Below are 11,837 nucleotides of genomic sequence, written 5' to 3' on the forward strand. Positions count from 1 at the left end.
CCTCTGACTGACCTCTCGAGTCGGAACTGACCCCACCGCAATAAATCAGTTACCCTTTTGGACATACACATATGGCGGTAGGCGTCCACTTATTTTCCCACCAAAACATACGCGTTACACAAATAAAGCCTGTGCTCGTGAAAGGAACGTGTAAGTGTTCTCAAATTGAAACAAAAAATGTCTCCTTTTATCATGCTTTGGTATTCTAAACACCACCTATCGTAATGAGTTACATATTCCGGTAGTATTTTTCGCTACAGGTTTCACCGCCTGATTTGAATTTTCCAAGTGCTTTTCCACCTTCCCACCAATATCTTTTTTCACTGCTTTCGTTTGAACGGCTCATTATAAACACATTTTGGTCAACCTATAGCACAGCAAACATGGTATGGAGAATTGACGTGTGAAGAATGCACGCTGTGTTGCTGTTTTAACATTATCGTCAAAATCAATCAATGAATTGACTACATGATATACACAAAATTCAATACATAGATATGTCAACCGCTTTATTCTCATTCCTGCCCAAGTGTCATTTGCTCTGTCTGAACGTCTGATTAAAACAGTAGAATTCTGGCGGTTACCCATGTTCACCTCGAGGCCAATGTCCTCGTAGTGTTTCAAATGTTTAACAGCTATACGATGCTGTGAAGAGCAGCATATATTGGATATATATTCTATTACCGTTGTTGGAAATGTGTAGCCGATTTTATTGACGTATGAATTTCGGAAATGAGTGAGGTAAGTAACTACACGTTGGAATTGTGCTATATTCAAAATTATTTCGCTTTGTTTTATTATATATATTGCCAATGTCCATGTACACGTGTCTATCGTACTGAAACTGTGGTCTAACGACGTTTATTTTTGGCAAGTCTATCAATACGATAGAAGCGGCAGCCCAGAAAAGTAGTTGAAAATTGTGTGAGTCTGAATACTTGTCCCCGAGGCGCATTCTATGTTTCACATTTCGTGTTTCACTAAGATAAAACAGTTCTTGATCTAGCCTTATGACAAAGCAAGCGGGCATTTGAAGCTTGTGTCACATTACCAGAGTTGGGTATGTTAAACTGACAACATTTCCCTAACGCTCATTGGTTCATTCGTTTACGTGGAGTTATGTGATTTTTGCATTGAAATTCATCTGTGTTGGTAGCTAATTACTGTCAATTGAACTTTTGGTCTCAACACGCTAGATTTTTAGTCACTAAACACAGCACTTAAACGAGGTGGTGAACAGCAACAGTGAGAGTAGAGGGGGCCCCTTTTACTGTCTATGACAGCACAAAGACGACACCAACAATAACTTCTTAGGTTCGTGCCCTCTTTCCATGAGTAAACAACTTGCCTCAATACACATGGATCATGAAGCCGGTCTTGGCAAACCATACTAAGCTAAAACCCCTCGACAACTCTTTGCAGTAGTGAATTCTATGAATATTCTAATTACTGTGTTGTATGCTGACAACAAACTGGAGTTGCAGAATCCTCCCCCCTTCCCTGCCAATCTACTTCCCTTTCCGCCTACTTGTCCTTAAGTGTCTGTCTCAAGTTCATGTATGTATAATTCAATGGATTTCATTGTTTCGCCCTGCGTATTCGTTTCCAATCAGACAAATCATTCTCTGGCTATCCGCCCGTCTTTCGTCTTTAGCAACTGCTCGCCTTCTGCCATGCTCTCCTCACCCCATGACAGTGCATTTCTCCCTTTTGTGGAAAATATGACCGTTGTGAGCACGTATAGCATAATCCGCAGTCGTGTTTCTTGACTTTTAAAATACTCATAAAAGTGCTGTGAATTTCTTTTGTATTCAATTTAAGTCAATGACAAAGAAACTGAGCAAGGAACAGAATGTAAATTTTTTAGTATTTTTCATTTACAAAAGAAAAAAATAGGACAAGGCAAAAAAGGAAAGACAAAGACAAAATCCATTGAAAAATGATTGTTACAAATATAAGATTCTAAGAATAAATAAGATTTTACCCAACATTTCCATAGACACGCTAGTTTTTTGCGTTGTTTACATTATATTCTCTGCTTTTCTGATCTCTGATCTCATATAACACAGTTTTTCTGATTTAAAAAGTATAGTCGGAGTGGGACTGCTTTTAGCAGGTTCTAAAAATTACCTCTTGCTCGGTAAATTTCTCACTGCATTGAGAAAAAATATAATTCCTAATTTCTTGTACTCGTTGACATTCAAAGACAAGATGTCTAATGGTTCCTGTTTCTTGCTTACAAAAGGTACAATTCTCATGCTCTCAAAGAATTTAAGGAAAGAAATCTGTTGGTAACTATACTACGATTCATGATTTTTTATATAATCCCATGGTATTCGGCTCGAAGTTGTACGGCTTCGCGAAAAACACTCGTATACGATGACGTCAAACAGAGAAAAATACCATGGCATTATATATTTATCACATGAACAGTCTTCTTATTTTTCTTTTGACGTGAATGGATCAAAATTATCGTAACAAATTGCATGAATTTCGTCGCGATTTGTGTTTTACTTACGCGGATTACTTTCATTAAAGAGTAAAGCGGCCCGTCACCCAGGAGATACTTTCATTCATAAATCACATCAAGCTCAAATTTTCCACATCAAATGGTATCTCCACCAACCAGACATACGGATTCTGTCACGTGAACCTGTCAATCATTGTCTCGCGCTGTACCGATGCCAAGGCAAGTCGGCCATCGGTACAGTGGACATAACTTTCATCGTGCTAGCGACGGATAGCCATAGTATTCAGAGTTATTCAGAATATTTACAAATAGATTTATGAAGTAAATGCAACGACACGATCGAAACAGTAATTCTCATTCTCAGAGATTCCGTGGCTTTTCAAAATATCACACAAGTTTACGACCGTGGCGAGCGCGAAAGATTCCGTTCGATGACACACACAGTGTACCTCATTGCATGTTTATGCCCACAACGCTGCCGTCACCGGTCTCTGCCCTGCCGGTGTCATCCCGATCTCGGTCGTCAATGGTTTCGTCTTAAGGACTTTGATGTTTGCAGTGACATACATCTCACCTGTAGATAAATCCTAATTTTGCTTGATGGAAACTCTGTTTTCAGTGTTATCTGAGTCAACTTTCGAAGTACATCCGATTCCACAGCGCTGCAATGCATACACAGCTCAACAGTTGATGTCTTCGCTAGCGCTACACCTTTACGCCGCGCTACAGGTTTGATTCCGAGCAAGAATTTACGGAATTTTTTTGTATGATGAAGGAAATTTATCGTTGTTAGCCGAATGACTTTATGATTGTGCCTGTATGTCGCTTTCCCGAAGATTATACTGTACTCATTTATTCATTGAACTTCCGTTGAGGTGTAGATTTCAGGTTTATCGCCAACCGGGATCGCCAGGTACGACGTCCACATTGAGCCCTACGAGGAGACTCGACTGGATCAGCGGTATCCCCAATCGATTCTCGGGAACAGCTATAGTTTAGCGACTAGAAATTTCGCTGGACATGCCTTCTATGTTTCCATGTGTGGATTTATCGGGTCACCTTTTTCGAAAAAGTGTCATGAGAGCACGGCGCGGCATCGATCACGAGAAATAGGTCTATGTTCACGTCGCGACCCGCATGTATGAACGGTACCATGCAAGAAAAAAGTTCCGGTTGATGATGTACAACAGGGGTAATTCGGATTTCTTATCCGTCCTGTTCTACGTCACACAGGTTGGAATTCGGGCCAGTTCATGTGATAATTAATTGAAGGCTTTGAAGAACCACATTATCTGTTACTTTCTTAGCTAAAGTATAATACTCAGGAAAGCTCTCTCGGCAAACGTCAAATGTACCACACCACTTCTCCTTAGAGAGTTATGGTTTTACTTTGGCTTTTACATATAAAGCAAAGGACAAGTTTTCTATCGAATTGACCAAAACATTTCATGGTTAAATATTATAGACACTGCCTCTATTTGAAAATAGTACTGGCTGTGAATTGAAAAAGCAAAGGGGTTGTAATATCACAGTTTTGAAGATTTTTTCATAGGATATATTGGCATATCCAGACTCTCTGTTACCCTGCTAGTATGCTGAGAAGTTTATGGATAACGATATTGGAGCCATAATCGAACTGATAAGCTGAACAATTTGGAAATTGACTTTTGTGTTTTTTCTCTTCTCTAACTCATTCCAGTATCGGGCAGTATCAAAATAAAATTCTTCGGTGGTTTTTTTAAGAGTTCATAATATTTGAGTTTTCATTCTCATGCATTTTGGCTTTATTTAGTCCTCTATATTTCATCCTCATCTTTGGGAGAGTAAGTCCGCTCACTTATTTACCCAGATCAGTGCATGTACAAGTGAGATGAAAACTTGATGCCTAACAATGCATCCTGTATAGGCGCCAAGTCTGTACAACGACAGTGTCAACATGATCACTGTGACATTCATGGCGACAAACGTTGATATTATTGTCACCATCTAAGTATTTTTGCGGAATTTGCAGAGATACAACCAAAATGTTAGGCAATTGTTCAGCAAAAGAAACATGGACATCACACTGTGCCTTTCATTGTTCCATCAAACAAATAATTGTCATTTATAATCAGTGTTTTTAGTGTGACTGTAACAGTTGATCACGAGACACAGTTCCGATTCCGGTTGGTTTGCTTGGTGATTGAGATATCAGGTACAACGTCCAACTTTTCAAGTTTTTCAACGTTACTCTGCACTGGGTGAACAACCTTTTCTTTTCCTCCTGCACAGTTTATCACTAAGGCACTGTCTCTGTCTCTCTGTCTCTCTGCCTCTCTCTCTCTGTCTCCCTGTCTCTGTCTCTCTCTCGATCTCTCCCGATCTCTCTCTGTCCTCCAATCTCTCTCTCGATCAGTGACGACTTGATCATGACGAGAGTTGCACTCTTCACGCAAGGGAGTTTCGCTTTTATCTCGTCCACCGGATTCTTAACAGGTCATGATACATGTAGTTTAGAACTATGCTGTCAGCTTCAGGAACCATTGCTGTCGGCCTCTGCGCAGAGACGGGTACGCAGAGCAGTTAACACCATTGCAGCATCTATAGCAAAATGTTGCGAAGAACAGTCAGTTGTAAAAATTGAAGAAATATCAACATAATATAAGGTCAATTTGTAATTAAGACTCTCATCCTTATTGGACATTGTTTAGTAGGAACGAAACATGTCAAAAGATGAAAATGTAAGTTATATAATTATGAGGTATCTTTATTGATAGATAAGTAATACGTTGCTCAACTGACACGGAATAAAAACATATGTCAATAAATGTATATTAGCTATTTCAATCCACAACTATAATAGCTACATAGCTACGTAAAAAGACACATACATACATGCCTACCTACCTACCTACCTACCTACCTACCTTCCTACCTACCTACCTACCTACCTATCTACCTGCATGCATGCATGCATGCATCCACCAATCCATATATCAATACATGCATGCATGCATGCATCCATCCATCCATCCATGCATGCATCCATGCATGCATGCATGCATGCATGTATCCATCCATCCATCTATCCATCCACCCATCCACCCATCAATTCATCCATCCATCCATCCATCCATCCATCCATCCATCCATCCATCCATCCATCCATGCATGCATGCATGCATGCATGCATGCATGCATGCATGCATGCATACATACATACATACATACATACATACATACATACATACATACATACATACATACATACATACATACATACATACATACATACATACATACATACATACATACATACATACATACATACATACATACATACATACATACATACATACATACATACATACATACATACATACATACATACATACATAACACTGCTATTCATATTAGTCTAGCGTTCGTATCAATTCATCATGACTTCACCTACCTCTGACATTCATTCTGCTGCAAGGATCAGACTCCATTAGTCCATTGACTACTTTCCTATATTCATCTGGGCAATCATCTGGCAGAGTCTTGGCTGCACAACATAAGACGAGGCAATACGTGTGAGAAACACGTTTAAATCGATTCCAAAAAATACAGTGAACATCATTTTAACGAAGGTGACCGAGCCACACGTTCTTTGTCATTTCTCTGACATTCTTGATATATCATCGTCTCTAGCTATTACATACATTCAGTATCAATGGATATGTAGCTCTAATATGAGGCTGCGGTCCAATACCTGGTTATCTTTCAAACTTTTAGAAGGGTCAGAAGTATTGTTTTTCACAAATTACTAAAATTGGTAACGATGTAATGTTATACTCAGTGAAAAATAACCAAAAATTATAATGTTTAAATTGAGAACTAAATATTATTTCGCAAACTGCACTTAGTATTCAAATGAGTTTCATTTGTTAGTTTTATTAGCGACAAAGTTACAAATTTATAAAAAAGGTGCACATACAGGGAATACAGGGATACAGAGAAGGTTTGAGGACAACAAGGCTCTCTGGCTTATGTCACTCATTTATAAGTTAGACTCAAAGGCTCTCACAAAACAACAGTGTAAACACCTCAGTTAGCGAGACATTGACAGACAGACAGACAGAACAAGACAGATAGAGCGTTTACTAATGCGTGAATGTTTGGTCAAAGCATGACACCAAGAAAAGTAAATAATATGTTAGCACCTTCAGTGGCTGATTTCCTTGTAGCAATTTCAGATAAAATGACCCCAACCCTGTGAGGAAATAAAAAACAAACAAACATGTAAAACCCTTTAGAGGGAAGTTGACTCTACAGATACGGTCGCATTCGTATGAAACGAATTTGTTTTACTGCAACTGAGTTTTGCAATTAATTGGCCCAAAAATATGAGAAGAATGTGAAACACTGATTTTTCCAAATTTGAGGTCCTGTCCTTGTTATGTTGTATCAATTTGATGAGGGAAACTTTAAAAGACTTACCAATAACATTCAGTTGTCATATTGTAAGTCATTTGCAATTCAGTTACGTGCTCCGGGGGCATGCACGATCTGTTCTGATTCATCAGATATTCCCTTGCCCAGTCCGGATTATCAGTGCAAGCAAAATCACACATCTGCATGAACAACATGGTGGTTGCAGTTGTAATTAATATGCGAATATTCTATGTCAGTATAAAATATATTAAGGTCAGCAATTTCAATAAAAGACAACAGGCTGGCAATGTTATTGCGATGTAGTCTGGTCAATGATATTTCGATTTCAATGAAAAATAAAGTGATTCGATAAATTAACAAATGAACTAAATATGCTAGTAACAGTAGAGAGTGGTATACCTTGACATCCCAGTTCAATCCTAGAAGAAACTTGTTGCTTCCAATTTTCCCCAACACCTCGGGATTGTCCCTGTTGTGTAATAACAATAGGCACTGACATACGCCCAAAGCAAAATCCACCTTTTTTATCCAGGTTAAGCTTGTAGATTCGTCTGCTAACACCTTTCTCAATGACCCACGTTCTTCGTACTCTGTCACATGCCAGCATGTCGCTATCAGTATGAATAGAGAGAATGGATTCGGTCAACCTTATCGAATTTATTTAAAAGTGGTATACATCTCGGGGACAAATACGCGGTCTCTGATATTCTCAATTTGTTTTGTTATTCAGCTGGTGGAAGCTCATTCTAAAGCTCTTTTATTAAGAAATAATGACACTGACTACGTTTCCTCGAAATACAGAATTATATTTTCCAAATAGAATTTAAGATAAACATGGCGATCATTTCGAATTTCATATATTGGTAAATGTTAGGTAATCAGTTGTTTTGGTGACAAACTTTGCACGGGAGCTCCTGATTTTTTTCCTGGTTTGGTAGGAGGATGGTTGAAAGTTTTATTCAGACATTTGAACAAATGTTTAAGTTTTTCACTATCGAAGTGAACACTACCTTAGAGTAAAACCTCCTCCTAACAGACATCCGGGTCCCAAACGAGCACAAAACCTTTTGGTCGTCCAATTATGGTAGATAATATTGAAGCTCATGGAGCTACTACTACAATGGGCCACCTAACTTTTGTAAAAATAGAATATACATAATTCATGCCACAAAGTTAAAACAGGGAAGGTGGCCAATTGAATTCAGAGTGTAGCTTATGTTAAGCGATTTAATTTCTCAGTAACCAATTTCGCATGGTGACCCGGGATGTATATTCAAAGTGTTGTGTTCAAAAGTGATTGATTTAAAGTTTTTTCACCATTAATTTTGAGAAAGAGTTTAATCCTGATTTGCAAGCATAATGTTTCTCCCATTTGTCCTCCATGTCTTAAGATCAACATTTTTTTTTTACAAGGGTCGATCATGTGTTGGTTCTAATGCCTTGTCACGTACCCGTCTCTTTGTCGTCCACTACTCCAACTGCCTTCACGGTGTGTCTACCAGCATAACATTTCATTTTTTCATGACTGCGATACAGAGCCTTACGATTGAATTCCGATGTGCTTGAACAGAGCAAACGATTACCTTAAGGTTTACTGTAACAAGTATTGATTGCTTCAGTGCGGTTTACATTTAATATTTAGCAAGTTCAAATACTTCCAGTACAGTTGCGTAGCTGACAAGAAAAAAGTATCATTTGCACAGAAATAATATAACTTCCAGTGACTACTACTACTACTACTACTACTACTACTACTACTACTACTACTACTACTACTACTACTACTACTACTACTACTACTACTACTACTATTACTTCTGCCACTTGTCTCCTGTATTGTACCTTTATCTAAGTAAATAAAAAAATGTCAGACTATAACTACATGTAAAGTGAACTAGTTTAAATATTTTACGTAACTATATATCTATCTGAACTGTTCCATGTAAAGTAATTTTTTATCAAACCTTTGTCTTGAGTTGTAATCCTTGATGGCAACAATTTTTCCTCGGTATTTGGCTCGGCTTACAGACCCGACACCTTTTTCTGCGATGGGGGTCAAATCAGTGACATCTTTTCTCGATAAACTATCTTCACCCAGCTCTTGTAAATTTGGTCCCTCAGCTGCATTGGAAATATTTTAATCATTAGAATAGACTTAGTAAGGCTTCAAAATATTTTCTTCATTTCGCTATTGCCCGACAATGTACCTACAAAAGTTGTATCATTTTATGGTACATTTCGGTGTGACGTTATACATTGGAAGCAAAATGGAAAGTAAATTACTAAAACTATGCACAATATATTTTAACAGCTCACCACGACACGTCTCGCCACAATTTCTCATGTTTTCCTGTTGACGAGTTCGTAATTCCTTGATGATATTACCCTGTTCGGTACACACAGCTTCCGCTGCTTTCTTCTCTCTGTGTGCATTTTTTAATTCCACATCCTTCTTCTCACATTCTACACATTTCGCTTTCATTGCTTCTCCTGAACAGTTTAAATAGAAAGTGTATCAAATGCACTACGAGTAAATAACAAAGAAAAAGTCATGAAACCAAAATAATATTAAATAATGAAAAAAACTCGTTGGAATTTATTTGTTGTTGCATTAACGTGGACACAATATATGATTCTGTTTATGGAATATTTCGACTGCCTTACAAATAACGACCAACCTCTAACCTTTAAAAAAAAGTTTATCGATTGCAAAGGGTCTTCAAGTCTTTTGTCTCTATTTTCATTTCGCAGTTCAGACAGTTGATTAGCCCATAGCATGAGTTTAATACAGTGCACAACATAAAATAAGAACAGTTTAAAGTTTAACCGGGAAATCTCATAATATTACAAAAAGCATAACCGTCATAGCAAGCCAGAAAAGGTAATATAGCGCCTTGTACGATATCAATATTAGATTGTTAAATAAATGTAATGGCATATTTACCTACATAAATGATTAAAATGTTAATCAGAGCGGATTTCATCACAAGAACACTTTCCTTATGTATCACGTGTCCCCATACCTTCATTCTTCTTCTTCAGCTCCTTTATTTGTATGTCTTTACTCGTAATCGCCTCCTGCGTAGAAGAGCATTGAAGATTCAACTGTAAAACTTCGCCCTTGAGCCGCACGTTTTCACTTTGAAGCTCTCTTACTTCTTGAAAGATTTCCTGATTTCCTAATGTCTGGGTCGACTGTTCCTTTACTACTACAGGTTTAATTTGAAATCAAAGCAATGGAAATAATAAAATTAGAGAAGTGTTAGCTTTTGCAGTACTGAATTGAAATTGGTAATTTGTGTGCTCTTTTCGAAAATAATATCACAAGTAATTTGTTGTCGCATAAAGTATAAAATGACTGTTTCAACTAGGAAAAGAATATACAGTATGTGCAAATCTAAGTTAAGTCCTAATAAAGAAGGAAGACGAACAGTACCATGTAGACTTGGTTCAAGTCGGTGAATTCTTAAAAATAAACTCATTTATAATTATAGTTTCTCTTGTGTCTCTCCTATTTCGTACAAACCTATTCGAAATTTGGCAGCCCAGGCCAGATTTCTCCAGCGATTGAATGCGTTACCTTTGAGTCTGCGCAGACGTCAGTTAGTTTCTGCCGGATTCACCGACTTGGACGTCTTGCACAGTACCGGCGGCGAGACGGACTGTGTACACAGTGACGTCAAAAAATATAAAGTGATTGACAACGTCCGCCAATAAGATGAACGCATGCTAATAAACCTCTGCATATATTAACAACTTTGCTGTAATCTCCATGTTGTGCAAGGCCACGTAGACATCGAGTATAAGTAGAGCGCTGGGCCAATAATGGCATCAAGTTCCTACATCGACCGCGTTTTACAACTGATCGGTCGACCTTCGCTAATCATGCGAGATTACCGAAGAAAGGTTGTTGAGAGTTATATTGAGGGAAAAGATGTGTTCGTCTGCAATCCAGCCGGCAGCGGAAAATCACTGACATACTGTGGGAAGTCGCTCTTCATTCTCATTGTATTGATTTCCATCGCATTGGGCGCGTATTAAAAAGAACAGGCTACAACTGCAATAGTTGTAGTCTCCCCGCTCACCAGAGCAAGTTCAGAAGCTGAGTGAAAGAGGACTGGAAGTTGCTTCACGGGACAGTGTCTTTTTTCCATCCTTGAATTACCGCGACGATTATCGCATTTTGCACGATGGCCAATATGGGCCACAAACAGCACATATTTTTTCACGCGTTTTCGGTGATACAACAGAGGTCGTGCTGACTTTTGTTGGAGTGATCGCACTCGACATTTTGTCAACAACGCCATGTGAGTTTTGCGCACGTCTCGCTTGGGGTCAATAGGTAATTCCTCCTAATATGTAAAATTTAGTCATGTTATTTTATGAATAATAAAACGTCATCTCATGAATAATTTATAGCAACGGAAACCTACAAGAAAGCAAAGTCTGTGATTCCGGGTGAAACTCCCCTGTATGGCGTTCACACAACTCATCGTGTCCACTCAACTCACGCGCGTTTCACATAAAAACAAAATACAAATCATTGTGTTCAAGCCGCTCAAACATTTACAAATCACAGACTTGAACCAAGTCTATGTACCATGGATTCAGAGTAGCTTGGTCCTCCATACCTTATATAAAATGAACAATAACCAGTTCTTGGAAACAAAAGAGTGCATATATGATAGTAACTATCACATATTCACTGATGTTATATGTATATATTGTTTTGCACATACGCAGATCATCAATACTCTGAAATTTTACGAACATAACAACTGATAATGTTCTTTAAACATTTTGTTATGTCAAAGATGACAATTTCTACCTTACACCAAGCCAGCGAGTAAGCTGGTTCTTCAACCACACCAGTCTCTCATTTCTGTTACTGCATTTCAAGAAAATGTATTTTGCTAACCTGGTTTTCCTTCAGTTTCGGTGGTATTTTCAT

The 11,837-nt window shown here is 38.2% G+C and overlaps 1 protein-coding gene across 1 annotated transcript; it reads right to left on the reverse strand.

The window, feature by feature from the left end:
- Positions 1 to 4,611: 4,611 nt before the first annotated feature.
- Positions 4,612 to 11,837, reverse strand: LOC139129309 (mixed lineage kinase domain-like protein). The gene is made up of 10 exons (XM_070694946.1): positions 11,805 to 11,837; positions 9,910 to 9,964; positions 9,203 to 9,376; positions 8,851 to 9,007; positions 8,338 to 8,447; positions 7,286 to 7,497; positions 6,932 to 7,065; positions 6,655 to 6,704; positions 5,904 to 5,996; positions 4,612 to 4,937 (listed from the first exon to the last, which is right to left on the reverse strand). The coding sequence occupies exons 1-10, from the start codon at positions 11,835 to 11,837 to the stop codon at positions 4,612 to 4,614; spliced, it is 1,344 nt and encodes a 447-aa protein (XP_070551047.1).

The sequence above is a fragment of the Ptychodera flava genome, chromosome 3 (assembly GCF_041260155.1).
Source record: "Ptychodera flava strain L36383 chromosome 3, AS_Pfla_20210202, whole genome shotgun sequence".
Taxonomy (NCBI): Eukaryota; Metazoa; Hemichordata; class Enteropneusta; family Ptychoderidae; genus Ptychodera; species Ptychodera flava.